At 36.8% G+C, this 20,942-nt stretch overlaps 3 protein-coding genes across 3 annotated transcripts; all 3 read right to left on the bottom strand.

Annotated features, from left to right (window-relative positions):
• Window positions 1–2,038: 2,038 nt before the first annotated feature.
• LOC120178034 lies at window positions 2,039–4,636 on the bottom strand. The gene is made up of 7 exons (XM_039184000.1): window positions 4,350–4,636; window positions 4,088–4,238; window positions 3,781–3,928; window positions 3,582–3,706; window positions 3,199–3,471; window positions 2,744–2,869; window positions 2,039–2,239 (listed from the first exon to the last, which is right to left on the bottom strand). Exons 1-7 carry the CDS (start codon window positions 4,634–4,636, stop codon window positions 2,039–2,041), a joined length of 1,311 nt encoding a protein of 436 aa, XP_039039931.1.
• A 2,194-nt stretch (window positions 4,637–6,830) lies between these two features.
• On the bottom strand, window positions 6,831–11,077 carry LOC120177997 (E3 ubiquitin ligase BIG BROTHER-related-like). The gene is made up of 6 exons (XM_039183971.1): window positions 10,631–11,077; window positions 10,190–10,547; window positions 10,063–10,103; window positions 7,456–7,613; window positions 7,269–7,377; window positions 6,831–7,023 (listed from the first exon to the last, which is right to left on the bottom strand). The coding sequence occupies exons 1-6, from the start codon at window positions 10,835–10,837 to the stop codon at window positions 6,976–6,978; spliced, it is 921 nt and encodes a 306-aa protein (XP_039039902.1). The 5' UTR covers window positions 10,838–11,077; the 3' UTR covers window positions 6,831–6,975.
• Window positions 11,078–15,838: 4,761 nt separating this feature from the next.
• Window positions 15,839–16,731, bottom strand: LOC120177998 (probable disease resistance protein At4g33300). The gene is made up of 3 exons (XM_039183972.1): window positions 16,616–16,731; window positions 16,183–16,538; window positions 15,839–16,080 (listed from the first exon to the last, which is right to left on the bottom strand). Exons 2-3 carry the CDS (start codon window positions 16,461–16,463, stop codon window positions 16,011–16,013), a joined length of 351 nt encoding a protein of 116 aa, XP_039039903.1. The 5' UTR covers window positions 16,464–16,538; window positions 16,616–16,731; the 3' UTR covers window positions 15,839–16,010.
• Window positions 16,732–20,942: the final 4,211 nt, after the last annotated feature.

Genomic DNA, 20,942 nt, shown 5'->3' with positions numbered 1-20,942 from the left:
CACTAATCCCTAACAACTTCATCATTTCCAAAACAAATCTTCAATTCCATAAATATTCATTTTAATCACCAACCATTCAAATTCCATAACCTTTGCATTCTAATCACCATTCTAATCACCATGTATGAATTTTTTAGAATTCACACTAACTTTTCCAATTAATTCATAATGGCCCTTTACCATTTTATTTATTTCAAATCAAACACTAAATTTTCCAACATTGAAATAATGTAACCAATCTAATACTTTAACATTTAAAAATTTGCAATTACATCCCCAAGTTTCCTAATCCATTTGAATTAGCCACCAAACTTCCCCAAATTTTGCAACTTGATCTAAAACAATAATCTAACTTCAAATTCAGCATTTAAACATTAAATTCCAGCAATAAATATCCATAATTGAATAATTACACTTCAATTTCTCATAATTTCCAAAACTTGCAAAATTGTCCTTTTTTTCTATCTCAAGGCCCCAAATAGATCCAATTCAATCTCCAAAGCATGTAGAATCAATCTAATATCAATTATAGACCATATGAATTTTTTTGAATAATTTTCCCCTTAATTTCTTCCCTTGGCCAAACATATCAAGCACACTAGGGTAAAGATTTCATTCAATTCCAATCATGGATTCAAGCTCCTATGATCAAATTCATGATATTCCAATCATTCTCACATCAAAATCAATCAAAATTCAACAATTCTCCTATAACCCTAGTCATGGAAGAAACTTGTATATTCATTTCTAATCAATTTTGTTCATCACATAAGCTTGGAAATTAATATACAACATTAATAACATAAAAAATCAAGCTTTAAATCACCAAAATCCAACTTGTTCTTCATCCACCCAAATCATAAAATTCATCATCGAAGCATGTTTTCTAGAACTTTTTATACTAATTGATAGAGAATAGTAAGTATATTAATTCTCTATCTAATAGCTTAATATAATTCTCTATATAATAGCTTAATCCAAAAATCAGCCATGAAAGCTTAAAAGTCAAATTGAAATCCTTACCTATATGGCTGTGGTGGTTCACGACAAACTTGAAGAAGATGGCTGAAAGTTTCTTGAAATTTCTCTAATAATATCTAATACACATGGCTTAATTTTAATATAATTAAATTTAAAATTCAATTAATGAGGAATTCTAACTTTGTCCTTAAAAATTCTTGATAATTTCCACCATGCCACCATAATATCTTCCAATTTAATATTCAAGAGCCAAATATGAACAAATAAATTTCACTTTCCACATTTGCCCTTTTAATTTTCAAAAAATACAATTTAATCATTAAATTTCCCAATTTTGGTTTAACATGGAAAATATACCTTAATTCCACTGATCTATATTAAATTTCACTATTCTAAATTATGGAAATAATATTTCCATATTTTTCTATCATCCTTCGAATTTTCCTGAAATTTCGGTTCGATCTGATTATTCGAATTCTTATGGGACTTTACTGCTTTATAGATTTTAATACAAATCCCGAATCAAAATTATGATTCACATAAAAACGTTATTTTTTTAATAAACTATTCATTTACAGGAAAAAATATATAAATTTTAAAAATTACATTTTTGATCCCTAAACTTTTATAAATATTATACTTTGGCCACCAAACTTTTAATATTTACATTTTTTTATCACTAACCAAAATTTGTTGTATTACAGATATTTTTAAAATTTAAGATATATAAAATATTATTAATTTTGAGTAAAGGATTTACATGCTAAGATACAATATATATATATATATATATTGTCCAATGTATACCAAATGGATGCATTGGCCTAATGATTCGACCCCTATTGATTCAACTTTGCTTGGCCTTGATCGTCTCGGCCAAGGTCGGCTTAACATGTAATTATACCAACAAAACGTTATCATATAACTTAATCCTGGCAAATAAAGATCTCAGATCAACTGTCACTTTCCTGCTCAGAGCATCTATGACGATATTAGTTTTACCCGGATGATAGTCAATCTCGCATTCATAATCCTTCAAAAGCTTGAGTTAACGACACTACCTCAGATTAAGTTCCTTATGTGCCAGAAGATACTTCAGACTTTTTTGATCAATGAAGATGTAACACTTCTCTCCATAGAGATAGTGGCTCCAGATCATTAAAGCAAAGATCACAGTTGCAAACTTCAAACCATGGGTCGGGTAATTGCACTTATGCAGCCTCAGCTGACGGGACGTACAAGCGACTACCCTCCCCTCCTGCATCAGAACACAACCAATTCCAGAGTGTGAAGCATCACTATACACCGTAAAATCCTTATCATGCTCAGGTTGAGTCAAAACTGCATTTAATTTCTCAAAGCTCTCCTACTGTGTATCACTCCAGTCAAATGTGACATTCTTCTGCAACAGTTTTTTCAAAGGGATAACAATGATCGGGAAGCCCTCGACAAAACATCGATAATTCCCGACTACACCCAAGGAACTACAGATCTCAGAGACATTCTTAGGTTGCTTCCAACTCACAATGGCCTCAATTTTACTCGGATTGACATGAATACCTTTTGCAATAACAATGTGCCCAAGAAAAGACACCCCTCGAAGCTAGAATTCACACTTGCTCAACTTAGCATACAGACGGTGCTTCCTCAATGTCTACAGAACAATCCTTAAATGTTCATCATGCTCTGCCTCAGTCCAGGAATAGACCAGAATATCATCAATGAAAACCATTACAAACTGATCTAAATAGGATCAGAACACATGGTTTATCAGATCCATGAAAGCTGCGAGAGCATTTGTAAAACCAAATGGCATCACCAGGAACTCATAATGCTCAAATCTAGTGCAGATGTCAGTCTTCGCAACATCTGACCCCTTAACCTTCAACTGATAGTACCCCGAGTGAAGATCAATCTTCGAAAACATAGTAGCTCCCTCTAATTGATCAAATAAGTCATCAATCATAGGCAGTGGGTATTTATTCTTAACCGTCAACGTGTTCAACTTCTGGTAATCGGTACATAATCTGAGCGATCCATCTTTTTTTTTTCATGAACAATACTAGAGCTCCCCATGGTGATGTACTATATCTGATGAAACCTCAATCAAGTAATTCCTGCAACTGGACCTTAACTCCTAAAGTTCCTTCGGGGCCATATGATATGGTGCCATAGAGACAGGTGCAGAACAAGGTAAGTCTCATTCTCAAACTCTACCTCTCTATCCAGAGGTAATCTTGGCAACTCCTCAAGAAAGACATCGAAAAACTCGTTAGTTGTACGAATATCCTCAATCTTGGACAGAGAGCCTTTAGTGTTCAAGATACAGGCAATGAAAGTATCATACCCCTTTCGGATCATCCAATCAATAGCCAAAGCTGACACTATATTAGAAAGATAACCTCGAAGTTCGTCAATTAACACGATAGTCCGACCATCTGAAGTCTTTAGAGTAGCTCTATTGTACTCGCAATCCAGACTGACCCAATGCTAATTAATCAGTCCATCCCCAGAATCAGATCAAACTCCTCTAAAGGAAGCTCCATAAGGTCGGCGAAGAAAATTTCACTTTGAACTTCCAGAGGACAATGCCTGAATACCTTATTCACAACCACTGATTGTCCTACTGGAGTTATAATAGTAACAACATTCTCAGTGTCTTCAATTGGAATATGAAGGTCTCGGGATATTGAACTCGAAATATAGGAGTGGGTGGAGCCATTGTCTAGCAATGCAAAGTATGTAACAGAATAAATAGTAAATGTACCTACAATAACCTCTGGCTCGTCTCATCCCGACGTCTGGTGGCATACACCAGAGCTGGATGTCTGGCCTTTGATACTGCTGGTGTTATGCTCTGTTGGGATCGGGCTCTACTATATGTCATGGACACTATTCCAGGAGTCTTTCCCTGGCTATGACCTCTAGATGGGGTCTGAACGGAAGCCTAAGAACATACAAGAGTCTGGACATTTGTATGCTCTGTCGAAGCTAGTTGTGGACAATCCCTCGGGAAATGACCATTGGATCCACAATGGAAGCAAGCTATCGTATTCTTATGACACTCTCCCCCGTGTTGATTTCCATAAAAGTCACAAACGAGCACCTGAGGCAAACTCGATGAACTCCCTCGACTAACAGCTGGGGGTGGAGGTACTGCAGCCCTTGAACTGGTATTAGTCCTATGGGGGGCTGAAGTACGAGTCCTCTTCTCAGGACGTACCGAAGACTCGGTCGGGCCAGGAGACCTCCTAGGCCTATCTCGATCTACTCAATCTCTAACTAGAGCCAAGGCCTTCACCTCCCCAACATCCTTTGTTCTACCCACCAAAACATCAAAAATCTCATCCTAATGGTTCACAACTTGCCTACGTAACTCATATATGAGTCCTAAAGCAAACTTGTGACATTTGTCCCTCTCAGTGGGAACCAAGCTAGCACCATACTTCAGCGGCTTCAAAAATTCCATCTTATACTCGGAGACTGACACATCTCCATGCACCAAGTCCTGGAACTGTTGTCGCCTCTTAGCCAAATAACGCTCTCTAAGGAAACGCTTCCTGAATCGCTCTTTGAAAAAATCCCACGTCAGACGATCAGCAGGAACACTGCTCACTACCGATTCCCACCAGGTGTGGGCATTTCCATCTAGCATCGAAACAGCTCCTAGATACCTTTTTCATGGATCCAAAATCAGCTGATCCATACATCTCTCTATATCACAGAGCCAGTCTTCAGCTTCAGTATGAGCTCCGCCAGCCAGACCTCCACAAGTCCTGACCCCATTGACGATCAGGGTCTGTGTAATCAAAACTTCAAGTGCGGTACCAGAAGCTCTGATCGCACCCTGAATCAGTTGTAGAAACTGCCTACCGAGAGTATCATTTAACACCACTCTCGTAGGCGTCGTCATATCTATACTAAAGACAGGCGATGAATCAACCATCGGATCGTCGATCGGTTCATGGATCCTAGCAGTTCGACCTCACCCACGGCCAAGCCGATGACCTCATCTAGTACTCATCGAGAATGATCTTAAGGCTCACTACACAAGAGTTAAACCTAGGGTCAAATTAGGCATTCGGAGTACCGAACATAGTTAAACTTATAAACAGGTGACATAGACTTATATGAAGTTTTAAAATATTTTTAAAATAGTATTTTTATTAATTTAAGACACATTCACAGTCCGAGGTTTAAAACCAAAATCTCTTATACCAAATAAATAAAACCTCATAGACCCGGATTATGCATTACAACTAGGTCTAGCGGAGTACATTAAAATTTCTAAAATATTTTCGATAATTTAAAATCGTATTATAAACAATATTTAACAAAAATGTCATATAGTTAATATTGATAAAAAAAACTAAACAAGTAAATATATATATAACCGTCAGTGACTGAGTAATATATAATAAATCAAATATCCATATCGCAGTAATAATCATAAAATAAGTATTTCAAAATAAAGACACATGTCACCGTAAATAAAAGCAGTTCAAATTATAGAAACATTACAACAAAAGGTTATGTAAGAATGTGTCGATCCTCCAAGTGTCTGGTTCTGGGTGTCTATCCAAAATTATCTAAAGGGGGAAAAATAGTTTGAAAATGGTGCGCTAGGGAGCTCAGTGTGTCCCAATACTGCAAATAAACATGGTAGGTAAAATAATCTGGAGTGTTTCAGTAAGGTATCATAAAAAATCATCGATAAGTTGAATTTAAAACTCATAATTACCCTCATAACGTACACCAAAATGCAGTTCCACCAAAACTGCATCCTTAAGAGCTTATCTTATACCCATTGGGTATATGAGTCATCCTAAGGTAACCTTGGGTAGGCTCTAAGGCCCCAAGGTACTTTTTTGGGTAGGCTCTTAGGCCCTAAGATACTCCCTTGGGTAGGCCCTCACGCCTCAAGATAATCCCTTAGGTTGACTCCTACGCCCAATGGATCTAAGGTAAGTCCTTATGGATGCAGTTCTAGGGAACTACATATCGGTGTTCGGTTGGAGGGTATTACTGTGATTTTAAATTATGTTCTAAACTACTATTGTTTTAAAGGATCTACACATATTTCTCTGTTTTGTTGGAACACATTAGACTCCCCAATTCAATCTTCTGAATTTGTCTCTCTCTGAATACTTCTTTTAGACCGTAATTCTTGTTTGTAACTGAAGACTTAGTTAATGAAATTTGAATTCACAACTAGAATCTGAATTCATTGCCAGAATCTGATGATGTTTGTCCCGCTAAGGAATTTATGATATATGTTATACCCGATGACCTATTGCATTCATCTGTTAGTTCTGTATTACTGAACTTCTCAAATCTCACTCTTTACTCACTATTTCAGGTTAAAAGAATCAATCCAGTGCAACTATCAACTTCAGTATTGAGAGTTCATTTAGCTTTGTCTCCAAAGTACAATATAATGTGTAATTAAGGAGCATGTAAGTCACATTTTATTTTTTTATATACCAAGTCTGGAACTTGTATAATTTTAATTCTATTTTTAATATACAAATGGTTTTATGAACTTGTATTTTATTTATAAATTGTTTTATGATTTACACATTTTAACAAAATTTTTAATTTTTTCTGGATTTCTACTTTGAGTCGCTCCAATGACCCTAATGTGACACTTCAGATCGGATTAGGTCACCCGTATCGGTATAAAGGTGTTACATTATTTGCTCATGAAAAGAGGATACACTGGAGTTATGTGTACAAAGACAAACATTTCTATACATTATACAAAATTAAACAGAATTTTGTATCAAAGAATATCATTTTTCGAGGCCAGTCTACATAAAACAGATAGTAAACTAATTCCAAAGGGAGTATAACACAAAAGGTAATAGATGAATGGATACATGCTAGAAGGAAGATGTTATAGATACGAGTCTTTTAACCATAAAGAAATCCTACACTCTGCGTTTTATGACAAGTAGATGATGCCTTGTGTGGCTTGAGGATTATCTGAAAATACTAGCTCTGACCCGAGATTAAGACCTCAGCACTACAAACAGGACAGACCTGCGGTAACACAACGAATATTATTCGGTATCCATTGCATTGCAATATATATGTTCAAAAAAAGCTTCTGTGACCATATAATGATCGTATAAACCCGGGTTCTAAAATGTATATGATACAACAAACAAACAGGAGAGAAAATTAGGGGGAGAGAGGCGAGTCAGAAGTTCAAATCAACTAGAAGAAATTTGACAGTACTTTCTTTTGATGGAAATCTATGGTTGTTGCCATTCTGATAAGCATACCTTGTTTATTTTCAACCAGTTATTTATGCACTCCGGATGATATGAATGCTTGCAAGAAAGAATTGTCAAGGAGTCGTCATCCTCGTAGTCTACACGGCATATGACACACCTGAAAACAAGGAACGCAAATATAACCAAATGAATGAAATTCAGGCATAAAAGAAAGTAATTGTGCATTCAAACTTACGAATCATTGCTCCCAAACTGACTGCTTCCTGCCTTGTACTTTATGGAAGGCAAAGTGGCAAGTGAATCATCCGAAAGCCCTCTGTTCTCAGTACCAATTACTTCACCAAGTGCAAGGAGTTGAAATGATAAGCCCTCGGGATCAACTTCCCATGTATCCTGCAAATGTACGTCACCAAAAAGAATCAGATTTGAAATCAAGTAAAATGATAAGCTCCAGCACTCCTAAAAAGGGAAAGAATGAAGGAGAACGAAAAATCTTGTTGATGCAGGGATGAGGCTGTGGTGATCTAGGACAATTTGCCCGGAGGACCGAGAGTCATACAGTTGTTAAGCTTTATTCTGTAATCACCAGCATAGATCCTTGATTGGTAGCTTCATGGTCTTTCAGCTCAATTTCAAATACAGTTGAAACATCATGATCCTAGGCCCTGGCTATATTATCCAAAGCAAGATTAGGATGTTTCAGCTGTATTTGAATCGAGCAGAGAAAGGTTACCGCTTGGAAAGAATTTTAAGCTGCCAATCAAGGATCTACACTGGTAAGGTTGTCATTTCAAGGTGGTTTGCATGTTTGTTACCCAAGTTGTGTCTTCCATTTTTTTTCCATGTAACTCACTTATGTCATATAATCTGAGTGTTTGGTTATCGAAAATCATGTCTGTAGTCTAACTAAAGGGAAAGTATTTTAACAACTCACAAGTAACCATGTACATTCGGTATGTTATATATCATCAAATCCATCAAGCATCCTATCACGTCTCTGTACCTCTAGTCACCCTACACATAGTATGGCATCATATGAGGACCCACATCATATCTAGATAAAGCATCCTCACAAGGAAATGAGGGACTTGTAGGGCTCCTCCTCCAATCTTATTCCTCGTCACTCCTACCCCAAGCTTAACCTCCATAACCACTGTAAGGCTTTCGGCCCTCTAGGTGAACCATCCTAAACAACAGCCACAACCTCATCGTTGCATCAACAAATCTCATTCTAAACAGAGGCCAAATTCCAAGGTAACTATACATGCTATCGGCTAATTGATGAGAACTCAGTTAAAACTCAATAAAGAAGTATCAATCAGGAATAGCTTCTATTCTCCAATCAACTTGATATCTTACAATGACTATGGACAACAAACAAATATATAATCTAACACTGGGTTTCTAAGAGAAAAATGTTAACAAACTATAGCATGCGACAACCTCAAATTCTGAACCATTCACAATATGATCCTTGCCTTTCAAACAAGTTATTACTCCCGACACTGTTATTACAAACAAAGGTTGACTGATACAAATACTCTGTAAACTGTTTCTTCCAATATATCACCCTTCATTCCCAATATAATAGTCCTAAATGTAAAAGAATTAACCATTACATGTAGAACCCTAAAACAGAACCAGACAACATATTGTCAACTACTGCCTCAGACAGAAAATAGAGCGTATTGTCATCTGGGGAACCCTTTCTTATTACAATGTATATGTTACAACCAAATCAGCAAATATACATTTTTATAGTTGAAGATATGAATTGGCCAACAAGAGCGAATCAAGTGCAAATATTACCAATGTGCATTTTTCCTAATAAAAGAAGATAATTAAATGGCCATTGTGATTCAATGATGACATTGAAACGTATCCATCTCAAGCATCAGATTGAAAAAACTTGCTAAGGTTTTAGCTCTAGAACCATTCCAGTAAAAACTCTTATGAGAAATATAAGCTTACCAAGCATGGATAGACAACCATTCTGTTAACTACAACTAAACACATTACTATGGATCCAAAGTTTTCCAAGAACATCTTTGGAATCAAGGAAGTGAGAATCCCAAATGCTTCCTAACATATTATTGCAGTTTCAACCTTGCATAATTCCATTCTGCTAGCTTTATATTTGATTATGATATAACGAGTATTATTAAACTCTTATATATTGTTAAATTTGCAAACTTATTTTCAAAAATTAAAATGTCAAAACCAGCTTTAAAAGAAATTTCTTAAGTAAAATATTGAAAAAATGTTTTTCAAGTGTTGACTTTACTAAATACTTGTGTCTATCTTCCAATTCTTGCAACACTCCTACCAAAATTTTTAATTGCCGATCCCCCTCTCCTTGGCCACATTCCTTGATTGATTGTCTCAACACATGCATGTAGGAATGAATGAAGAATAACAATAGATGGTCATCTAAGTATTTATGAGCTCAGCTGAAGTTATGAGCTAAAGACAAACAAAAAGTTCCATGATAAGATTCAAAAGAAAAAGTATTAACATATCCCTGATTAAGATACTCCGAAAAAAATGTGTCCTGAAAGAAAAAACTAGACCCATAATATTCTAATATGGAGACCAAAATTCAGATAAACTTAAACCATTCATTTTAAAAGTGAAAACTGCCAATCAGAGTTCCAAGATAAGAAGTCAGCCAAAGTGGTATACAAGCAAAGAAAGCAACATCAAGGGCACTCAATCGAAACATTTATACCCTATGAATGCAAACAATTTATCTGATTGAAAATCTATTCCATAATGGAACATAGAGATTCCAACATATGCATGGAAATTAAAGTTTATAACTCAAATTTACAATAATTCTCACCTGAGAGTTACCTCCATGATCCTCTAAGGTAAAAATTCCTCCTGCAAATTGGTAAAACTTCAGTAAATGCTAACATTGGCATACACTCAAAGCGACTAACAAGTATCACACAGTAGTAAACACTCACTATCATTTATCGCAGCTAAGGCCAACAATCTAGTAGCCATATCTCTTTCTTCGGCATCCTGAAGGGCTCTAGCATAAGCTTCATCACTCGAAAAAGCAGCAGGGTCGAGTTCAGCGCTAGCATTGTCATCCTCCTCCTCGCTGTTCTCAGCATGCACATCAAATGCATCCCCATCATCGTCGGCATTAGTGCGATCATCTTCCCCTTCATCCTCTTCCTCACCATCATCACCATCGCTAATGTCATCATCATTGGGATCCTCAAAATCATCATCTTCGTCATGTAAATAGCTTCCAGTCTCCCAACTCCCGTAATCACTCCCATCATTGTTCATCCTAAGCATCATATAGGCCCTTTCCTACAATTAAAAGGAAAATAATTTTACAAATAAGTATACAAAAAACAACAATTTTCGAACTACAAAAAAGCTGAAAATTTTACCTGTTCTTGTAGGGTTCGAGCAAGAGCCATGTCAGCATCAACCTGACTGATATTAGTGAAAGGAGTTCTTGTCGACGACTGACGTGGAGCCTGTTCTTGTTCTCGTTCTTCTCGCCTTTCTTCCTGTTCACTTCCATAGTTCAAATTATCGTTATCGTTGCCATTAGGGCCAGGGTTAGGTTCCTGTTCTTTCTTTTCGGCCGACATTCTTTTTCCCCCCTTTCTACCCTGACCAATAACCGCCAATTTCGCTTCGCCGTTCCTCTCCGGAGTTCTCTCCGATGCAAAGTTTTATATCGGAAAGAAAAATCGGTGGATCAGCAGAGATCGGCGATGGGTTTTCAATAGAATCGGGGGACAATTGAAGAATCTAAAACAAATATTAAACGAGAGGAAGAGACGCCGTCGGGTAGAGTCTTTCTTGAAATTGAACAAAAGATTGAGTTTTATATTCATTGCCTTTATGAGGGGAACTAATAGTGCATGTGTAACAGGTGCTAATATTTTAATTGATCTTCTCCAAAATAATAATAATAATAATAATATTTAAATTGAAAACGTAAATATTATAAGAATAAATCTATCAAAAAAAGGAATAGTTAGTCATTAAATTGTAGTGTAATAATATCAATTTTATGATTTTATTTTAAAATAATAATTTGGATTGTAGTATATCATAAATTTAATTTATAATAAAATTATTTTATTAAAAAGTTATTTTTCTAACATAAACTTTTATTTTAAAATTTATTTAATTATACGTGTTTAGAGAATATATATACATTTTAATTATATTTTTATGCAGCTCATTTTTCTTAAGCATACAGGGTGGGGATGAAATTAGGAAAAAACATATTAATATAATTAAATGAATTTTTTTTATTTTTGAAAGGGCCGGGAATACAAAAGGGATAGACATTTGACCCAAACTTCACGAATTTTAACCCGATTGGGATAGTTTTTTTAATTTAAAATTTAAATTCAAATTGGGTAGGATAAAAAAATCGACTCTATATGATATTATAATTATCACTACATATTAGGGATAATTATAATAATACTTATCTCTATGCTATTTTTTTCAATTATGTTCTTATTCTACCTTATATATATTTAGGTAAAATCAGGTATGATGTAAGTTTTTATCTCAAAAATCAAATTATATTTCAAATCGCATGAAATTCTTCTAAACTCGGATGATAACAAATACATATAAAAATACTTAATTTTTAAATCAGATTTAGATGAACAAAAAATTTGACTTAATTCGACCTATGATCGTCTCTACCTAAGCGTGGTGTATACACTTTTCGAAAGGTAAAGATTAGAAATGATCAAACTATATAGGACTAAATCCGAAAAATATCATAGTATAGAGACCTTTTGTACAATTCGACCACTTAATTACTGTAAAGAGGGAGAGAGGGAGAGAAAGAGAGGATGGTGAATAGGGATAGGTATGAGAATCGAACATGATGAGTTTCTACTCAACTTGATTTGATCGGATCGGTTTTTTTAAAAAAAATCGGGTTTGGGTCAAGTTTTTTTAAAGGTGATGTTCGAGTCGAGTTGAGTTCTGGTTTAGGATGAAAAATACTTGACCCGACCAAAAAAATATAATTTTACCTTGTATATTTATAAATAATTACAATAATCTCCCTTTATATATTATTTTTTTTCAATTAAATTCTTATTTTTATTGAATAAAAATAATATTTTATTATTATTTTAGGTCGGATCAAATTTGAATTTTTTCTAATAAATCAGGTTGGTTAGATGTTGTATATTTTTTTGATCGAATCGAGTTTAGTAGAGGATGTAAAATTTTTGAGTTGGGTAGGGTGCCAAAGACCCAAACCCAAACCGTGCCCATCCTAAGGGTGAAAGACCTCAGATCTTAACAATGGAACCTTGAACTCTAGGACTAGCAGTGAGAGAAAGAGAAGCAAAACTCCATTGAACTAATGCTTCATTAACATCCCCATGACACCTAAGTTTGTTGGTCACCCACGGCAACTCCGGTGCCAACTTCTCAGCCATTATTTCTTGGTCTCCACCGTAATTCCTCCCCCGATAACGCACCGTGGCAGCGTCGAACAACGAAAACGCGGCATCGGAGCACACGGCGATGGCCTTCACGTACGACGCTACGCAGGATCCGAAAGGTGTAGCCTTGATGACTCGCATGTGCCATGAGTCAACGTAGTCTCCCGACGGTGAGGTTTGGCGTTGCAGGCAGTGGTGTAACGGCCGGGGTGGAAGAGCGAGTAAAAGACGAAGCAAAAGCCGTTCGGTTAACATGGAGAAGAGCCGAGTGGCCGTGTCTTGCATTGTCCTCCATGATCTTCTCAGCCTTTTCCATTATGAGTTGGTATTTTGTCGATGAAGCTGGTACCTCGTTCAGCAAGACCAATACGTGCAAAACGAGGCTTGTGAAATTCAGCATACCAAGACCAAATGTTTCTCGATCGCTTTAAAGAGGAAAGACACTTGGAAGCTTGAAAAAATTTGATGTTAATGGAATCGTAGACTTACATGATTTAATGATTTCACCTAGGCTTTGACATCTGATCCATCAACATCGATCCATGAACCAGAAGATGGCAATGGCAATGCTTCTGCTACTGCTAATGATGAGTTTGAAGCTACCTGGAATGGCTCGTCATCATGAGTTTGAAGCTACCTGGAATGGCTCGTCATCATGAGTTTGAAGCTACCTGGAATGACTCGACGGATGATGAGCCACCGAGGAAATTGTCCGGTGATGAACTCAGACACCTAGGGAAGAGATCCATCAAAACCCTAAGTGCCCACACCATCAACAAAGTTATCAGCATGACTGTAAACCTCAAGTGATCTACTATCTTCCATTTCTCTGTGTTGTCAGCTTTTGAGCTTGACGCCACCGAGAGCAGCATCTTCGCCGCCATGCTGACCGTCGACATGAAGATGGAATTCAATAGGCGCGAAGGCCATGAATCAGTCGCCATGGTAAAGAAAACAAGATCTACATTTGCTTAAACGAGGATTACGGAGGTAATTATTAAGGGATACTTGACATTATTGCAGTGACATACCAGTGAACTTCTGCAAGAGAGCGATCGATGGAAGTGCAAAGGCTTTGCTTCAACGAGGTCCGTGGAAGTGCCTCTTCCATGGATAACATAACCTTTTTCGCTCTATCTTTGGTGTGCATAGCCATCATGAACTGTTTTTGGAGAGATAGGAAACGGTGTTAGACATGAACTGTCTGAATCTGTGTAAGAAACAGTTGGTGGTGGTGGTGGTTCATAGCTGATCCAAATCGACAGAGTTCAAGACATGTCCCATGGATCTCTCCGACAATGGCTCCTTCCTCAACTCAATCGTCATCTGCAAGCAAATTCATTAAGCTTTCTTTACACACATGACAGATTGATTGATGAAGCCTTTGAAGGAGAGATACATGAGACTTGCCTTGTAGATATACATACACATCTGAGTCTGAAGAAAATTAGGAAGCAATGGACTCACTTATATAGTCCATGTTTAGTGGTGCAACTTGAACATAATTCTGATAAAGATCATTAAAGAATAAGTTCTTCTTCATTTTCTTAATTTTCCAGATCAAAAGCATCTATAGGTGTCAATTTCTCCAAGGAAATAACTTTATCACAAACCAAGAGTGTATGCCCCTTGATAAAATGCGAAAATGTTATTATTTTTATTTTAAAAATGATAATTTAATATATGGTAAATTACACATTTTGTACATAAACTATCATTTTGGTCCGTTTTAGTACCTGAACTTCCAATTTTTCAAAACCATACCTAAAATTTAGTTTTTGTATCATTTTAGTACCTCGCTTTTCAAAATTTAATGTTAAGTTTTGAAAAAAAAATGAAGTTTAGGTACTAAAACGGACCAAAACTGATCGTTTATGTACTAAACGTGTTAAGTTTTTAACAACGGGTACTAAAATGAAACAAAAACTAAATGTTAGGTATGTTTTTGTAAAAATTAAAAATTTAAATACTAAAACAGATCAAAACTGATAGTTAGGTACTAAATGCGTGGTTTACCCTTTAATATAAGCCTTCCAGTTAATTGGATATTTTTATTTTTAGTCCATTCTAAAAATTAATAATTTAATTAAAAAAATTTAACACTAAACAATCGCTTTTCGATTCTATATTTATAATTTTACCTCGATCATGTTATAATATTATGCTAATTGCTAAGCAATCCAGAAATATATGAGTAATAATTAGGAGTCGTACCATCCAATGCTGGCACAAAAACTAAATCTAATATATGTATACTCAAATCTGATCTTAGTCCCATTCTGTCCATCACTAGACCCAGGTTCAAGGATATTCCACCAAATTTGAAACTGATCCGACATAAATATATATAATTTATTTTTTATCCTAAATTCGAACCTGACATGATTAGGTCTAACCCTTCAAAAATCCCAACCCAAATCCAAAATTTTAAAAGAAAAAAGTAAAATTGATCTTATAGTGTTGAATTGGATCGAAACCTAACGAATTCAAGTCAAAATGCTTATTCCTAATCAGCACGGACAAAAATACAATAACCCGTGTTGGCACTTTCTAAAAAGTAGACATTAACTAAACAAGATTGAATTTGATGAAAAAAATTATAAGTTTAGAAATAACATGATGAGAGAAGTTTCATGAAAAGTGTAAGGACTAAAAATGTTATTACGCCAATACCTTTGTTGAGGGGTTCAATCTGAAGAATCAAGACTTGAAAGACTTAAAATGAAGTGAATAAATTAATATTCTTACAAAACAAGCAGCCTAATAATGTGACGCTAATGTATGATGATGTTTCTACTTGTCTCTTGGATGAACATGAGAGGTAGCCGCCATGACAGTGAAATCTTTGTTTATCCAAGTGGAATATAGGACCGATTGAGAATCCTGATCTTTGGCACTGTATTATCAGCCTGATTAGTTGACATTCCATCGAAGCTAACAAGTGGTTCACTAAGAACACAGTCATTTTACATTCTCTGGAATCGTTCTCACACTTGATTTGAAGAATATGTTGTAATAAAAACATGTCTGGCTCATGTCGAAGTGCACAGACATCGCTGCAAGAAGATGGGGGGATGCCAGTAAAGGATCGGACAGGAACTGCAGTCTAGCTAATACCAATACCAGTTTCATTGTCCAGTTGTTTCCATCTGTTCACGGCATAAAGCTTTACATAAATGTCAGAAGCCAATTTAAGTTGATATCTTCTTTAGGAACTGTTACCCTTAAATCGAGATTCGACTCGAAAGACTCCCATTAATAGGCTGTCTCCTCATCACATATAACTTCCTTCAGATGTTGAAGCTTTGTGATCGTTGGAGGTAGGTTACAACCCCTAGCACCCTCTCATGTATAGCTTCTTTAGATCGTTGTAGCAGTCATCGACTTCACTTTGATCATCCTTCCTGTTGAATAAACAACAATAGTACAAATACCTGAACTGTAAGCAGGGTTGAGGATATGTCCTGTATAATAGATATAAAAGTATGAACCTACTAGCAGCATACCAAACGAGTACAAGATTAATCAGATTTCGATCGGAGAGCTTGTTGAGGTTGATAATGGCATCATCTTCATCAAGTTCGTATAGTTCCGCCCACATATCGATAAGCACAGCGGCAGGAATCTGGTGATCTTCGGGGAATGAACCAAAGTCTTGGTAACAATCCTTTATTCCTGACTGAGTATCCAGGGTATCCAAACTGCTTTCAAGATAAGCAAGTAGATCAGCATTAGAATGCAAGATGGATAGTCCTTTAAAAAGCTGTTTTGCTTGTTTTCGCCACATTGCGACAGGCTGCCCTCAAAGCGACTTACCGACCACTTCAAGGGCCAATGGAAGTCCTTTACAGCTTCCCATTACCAAGAATTTCAAGACACAACATGTCATTTCTGCAGGATATCTTCTTGATAAAATAAGTTTTCGGATCGATAAAACACCTTATTCACGATATCTCCCGGTATGCAAGGCGTATCATTTTGCAGGAACGCGGACCGACGGAACAGGGTCATAGAACCATCATCATATAGTGGTTTCAAATAATACGTATCGAATCTTCGAAAGGCAGATCTTGATGTTACCAAGTTAAACATGAGCTTGTCAACAAGGATTATGCATCCAGACCAAACATCATCCAGGACCAGTAACATGCAAATTCATTGCTATGTGCTCTAATTTATGTTTCAATTGGTTCAGACCATCTTCCTCACTTTGAAATTCAGGCACTCCACTAGGATCCATAACATGGAGTAGTCTCTTCAGAATGACCTCCAGATTGGGCGATTTTTGAAAACATTGAAATAACAGATGTTGCAATTAAACTTTCCTGTTCAAAAGCACTGCATTAGAAATCTGCCAAAATATTCAAAAGATAATCTGCAGTATTTTCTTAACTGGCAATCATAAGAACAATCAACAGATGTGAATCTAACTAGTCAAGAACAGTTACCAAATTCACCCCCCACTCCCACGAATCTCATTTGAATTCGTTCGTTCTAGTTCGAGGTTAATTCGAGTAATGGAACGATCAAAATGGCGTACCGAAAACCAAGCACAACAAAAACAAAGATAAATTTAAGTTGCAGTGTTGCACGGCTCTGTAAGCAATGGAAGGAGAAAAGTTCATTTTTAATCTATATAATGAATCGATCGTCACTAAACAGGGATCTAAATTGCGGTCGTGTTTTCGGTCATAGCGGATATATCATAAGGCAATGCTATTAGCGGCAGCAGCCATAGCGGGCACGTTTTCAAATGTGATGTAACCTGAACCCTAGTCAATGGAATAATCTTCATTGATTTATCTGAAAGACCACAAAACCTTATTGTTAAAAACTTGGATCAAACGCTAATAGTCAAGCTACTTGGTAGGAAAATCGGATACACAGCCCTCCGAACTAAAATCTATGACCTCTAGAAACCCAACCAAGCAATCAAAATTATGGGCATTGAGAATGATTACTTCCTTACCACCATTCAAGACTATACCAACTTCGTGAAGGCCTTCACGAATGGACCATAGATGATCTTTGGTCACTTTGAACCATGGATGATCGACTGCACCACGTCAAAATCACGACCAAAATTGCCACTTAGATACGACTCCATGGCCTACCACCTACCCTCTACAAACGCGGTCTGATGACTGAGTCGGAGAATGCATAGGAAAAGTAGTCAAACTGGATTTCAAATCGAATGTGGCCATAGAGGTAGATTTACATGCCTGGCAGTCAATATCGACCTTGAAAAACCATTTTTTTTCAAAAATTCTGATTAACAGCTACCTCCAAACTGTTGAATACGAGGACGTGCCTAGTGTCTACTTTACGTGTGGAAAATATGGACATGTTAAAGACATCTACCCTTCAATCGAACTCGCACCCCAGACTGAGACACCCCCGCACACAAAGACTTCCCAACCCATCCCGCCTCATCCGAAACTCAGACTTTGGACCTTGGAAGATTATGGAAATACGTCAATGATGCACTACCGCGAGGGACAGTACCACTAGACATGAAAAACGAAGCATCATTGTCCTAGGCTCGCATTTCAACCCAATACTTGACCTAACTGAAGATGACCCCTTAGGCCCACCAATTGTTAAACCCTGGGCACTGGTGACCAACTAACATGACCAAGGATCAAACTCCTAAAGCCAAAAACATCCGTCCCAAATCGTGGCAAACGCCAACTGAACACTGAACACAAAAGCCAAGAGGGTCCATCCTCATAAAGACACCATTCTTTGTTAATGTTCAAGCCTCTACAACAAAAACTTCCAGGAATTCCCATTGTCGGTCATACACCTTCGATGCCAACACTCGCTCTACCTCTACCCCTTTCAACTCAAAACCATCTTAGCTTCGACCCCATCTGCACATACCACTGTAATACTATACGAGAATGCTGCCTCTTGTATTCTGACTATCATCCCCTGAATAACCTGATCACCATCACTGTTATGAAAACCCTCAGATAAAAACCTCTAATCGGAACAACAGAATCTAGAAGAACCACCCCTTAGAGAGCAACATGACCCTAAAAAATACTGACAACTTCTGCCACCCAATGTACATCAGAGATAGACCATACAACCATCCATGCTAATTGTCAGACCGAAGCAATGGTGGATTAAATCACCAGGGAACCAACTCACTAAATTATCTCCAATGATTAAGATTCTAGCATAGGATGCACAGGGTTGCGGAGACCTAAAATTCATACGAGTTGAAAAAAACAATTTGTAATCGATAACACGCCAGACATCATCGACATTGAACCACACATAAGTGGAGATAAAGCGGAAGATATTATCAGCTCCCTTGGCTTCCTAAACTCTCATCGGATCGAAGCCCTGGGATTTTTAAGAGGCATACGATTCTGTTGGTCAAACACGATCCACGTCGAGATACTCCTTAACCATTTACATTCCTCCAATTAAGTATCCAAAGCAAGAAAGACGATAGCACTACTCTTGCAACATTAATCTACGCAAGCTCAAATGCTTCAAAGAGGAAAGCACTATGGCCACACCTCCATGCACTCACACAGAACGTCCATTGTCCATGGATACTCCCCGATGACTTTAACGCAACACTCCACTCCTCAATCAAAAAGGTTGCTTACCATTAAAGAATTCTAACAATTAGTTTTTTTTATGCGGTTTGAGAGACATTGGCTTCCAAGGCCCCCTATACACATGGACTTGGGGCAACGCATACGTGCAACTTGATAGAGCCCTCTGCAAGACTTATTGGGATGGAATATTTCCAACAACAGTAATGCATTATCGCGTTCGAATAAGATAAGACCATCACCCAATACTTCTTTGCACTGAACAAAGCTCCAAACCCAAACACAACAGACAATTTCGTTATTTCACAGGATGGTTAACCCATGAGGACTTTGATCGGATGGTATTGTGTAATGCCCCGAATATAGGCCTGGTAGTTTTGTATCAACCCAAGCATTTATTTAATAGATTCATTATAACATGATGGTTTATTGATTCGAATTTGAGCTTAATCGGGTAAGAAATTAACCTTGTAGAAGATAAAAAAGATATTTTTAAGCTTAGGAATATATGGAAGGACCTAGAGTGCAATTTTATCATTAAAGAAAAACATGGCTAATTTGGGGTGATTCTTTCCTATTTTATATGTGGGTTTTGTGGTGAGACAAAAAGACTCCTTTTCTCCTTCATCTTCTCTTCTTCCTTCACTTTCTTTCTTCTCTTTCTCTCCACTCAATCAAGAACAAAAGAGAAAGACTTTACCTTTCTTCATCTCTTTCTCCAATCCAAAAATCTAGAGGTAAAATTCTTAATCTAGGGTTCTTAAGCTTCATAAAAAGCTCACCATCTTCTCCAATGGTGGTTTTGAGCTTCATGAAGGTTCTAAAGGGATTTAAGCTTCAAAAGCTTCCTCAATTGTCTCCATTCGATTTTCTTGTCTTATAGTTGTTATCTAAGGGGATTTCCATGTTGGAATCAATTTATGGCTCTTGGTTGGAGGAAGAATGGTGCAAGAACCCCGAAAAGGCAAAGGGTTGTCAAGGTTGGTTTTTGGAGGATCTAGGAAGGTATTTGAGTAGCTAGGAGTTGAGGCAACACTATAACACTTCCTTACTACTTGTATGTCATTTAAATGAGTGTGCTTACTTGTATGGGATAGAAAGAGCATGTGGGATTTGGGTTCTTGATTTATTGTCTTGGACGTTTTGGATGTTATTCTAGTATAAAAATGGTGCATAATGCCCCTTATAATTTCCATAAGTTTTAATAAACAACTTAGACCTTATAAAAAGTGTTTGGGGTGAGTTTGGGGTGTTTTCCAAGCAAAACAATGTAGTTATAAGCGATAGTATCATTATTGTATGAACAATATCAATATTTTTCGTGTTCAGGATGAAAACAGGGTTTTCTAAGGCTTGGATATCGATATTGGAGTATCGGTATCGATACCAATCCCTTGGTATCGATACTAAGGTTTGTAGTATCGATATTGTATGCTCGATATCGAGATCGGATGCTCTGTCTCAAGACCGCTGGGTCTCTATACCAAAAAACTAGTCTTTATACCGAGATTGAGTATCCATAGCGAATGCTTAATATCAATACCTAAAAGTGGTTAATGACTTCAAAATGTCAAGTAGACTCAAGAGTGAGTATTTAACATTGATTAAGATTTGGCATCTAGCTCGAGTGTGGGATGTCTTAAATGCCCTTGGGGTTGAAATTACCAATTTACCCTTACGAGTCTCAATGA

This window comes from Hibiscus syriacus, unplaced genomic scaffold (genome assembly GCF_006381635.1).
Source record: "Hibiscus syriacus cultivar Baekdansim isolate YM2019G1 unplaced genomic scaffold, ASM638163v2 tig00112343_pilon, whole genome shotgun sequence".
Lineage (NCBI taxonomy): Eukaryota > Viridiplantae > Streptophyta > Magnoliopsida > Malvales > Malvaceae > Hibiscus > Hibiscus syriacus.
This window is presented reverse-complemented; position numbering and strand designations above follow the sequence as displayed.

Coding starts and splice junctions, on each gene's coding strand:
- LOC120178034 (XM_039184000.1), bottom strand. CDS start 4,636: ATGCTAGATGGAAATGCCCACACCTGGTGGGAATCGGTAGTGAGCAGT. Junction 4,239..4,349: donor CTCATATATGAGTTACGTAG/GCAAGTTGTGAA, acceptor AGATCGAGATAG/GCCTAGGAGGTCTCCTGGCC. Junction 3,929..4,087: donor GTTCATCGAGTTTGCCTCAG/GTGCTCGTTTGT, acceptor GTATGTTCTTAG/GCTTCCGTTCAGACCCCATC.
- LOC120177997 (XM_039183971.1), bottom strand. CDS start 10,837: ATGTCGGCCGAAAAGAAAGAACAGGAACCTAACCCTGGCCCTAATGGC. Junction 10,104..10,189: donor CTTAGCTGCGATAAATGATA/GTGAGTGTTTAC, acceptor ACCAATTTGCAG/GAGGAATTTTTACCTTAGAG. Junction 7,614..10,062: donor ATCATGGAGGTAACTCTCAG/GTGAGAATTATT, acceptor GTACATTTGCAG/GATACATGGGAAGTTGATCC.
- LOC120177998 (XM_039183972.1), bottom strand. CDS start 16,463: ATGTGGCGAAAACAAGCAAAACAGCTTTTTAAAGGACTATCCATCTTG. Junction 16,081..16,182: donor ATTAATCTTGTACTCGTTTG/GTATGCTGCTAG, acceptor TTTATTCAACAG/GAAGGATGATCAAAGTGAAG.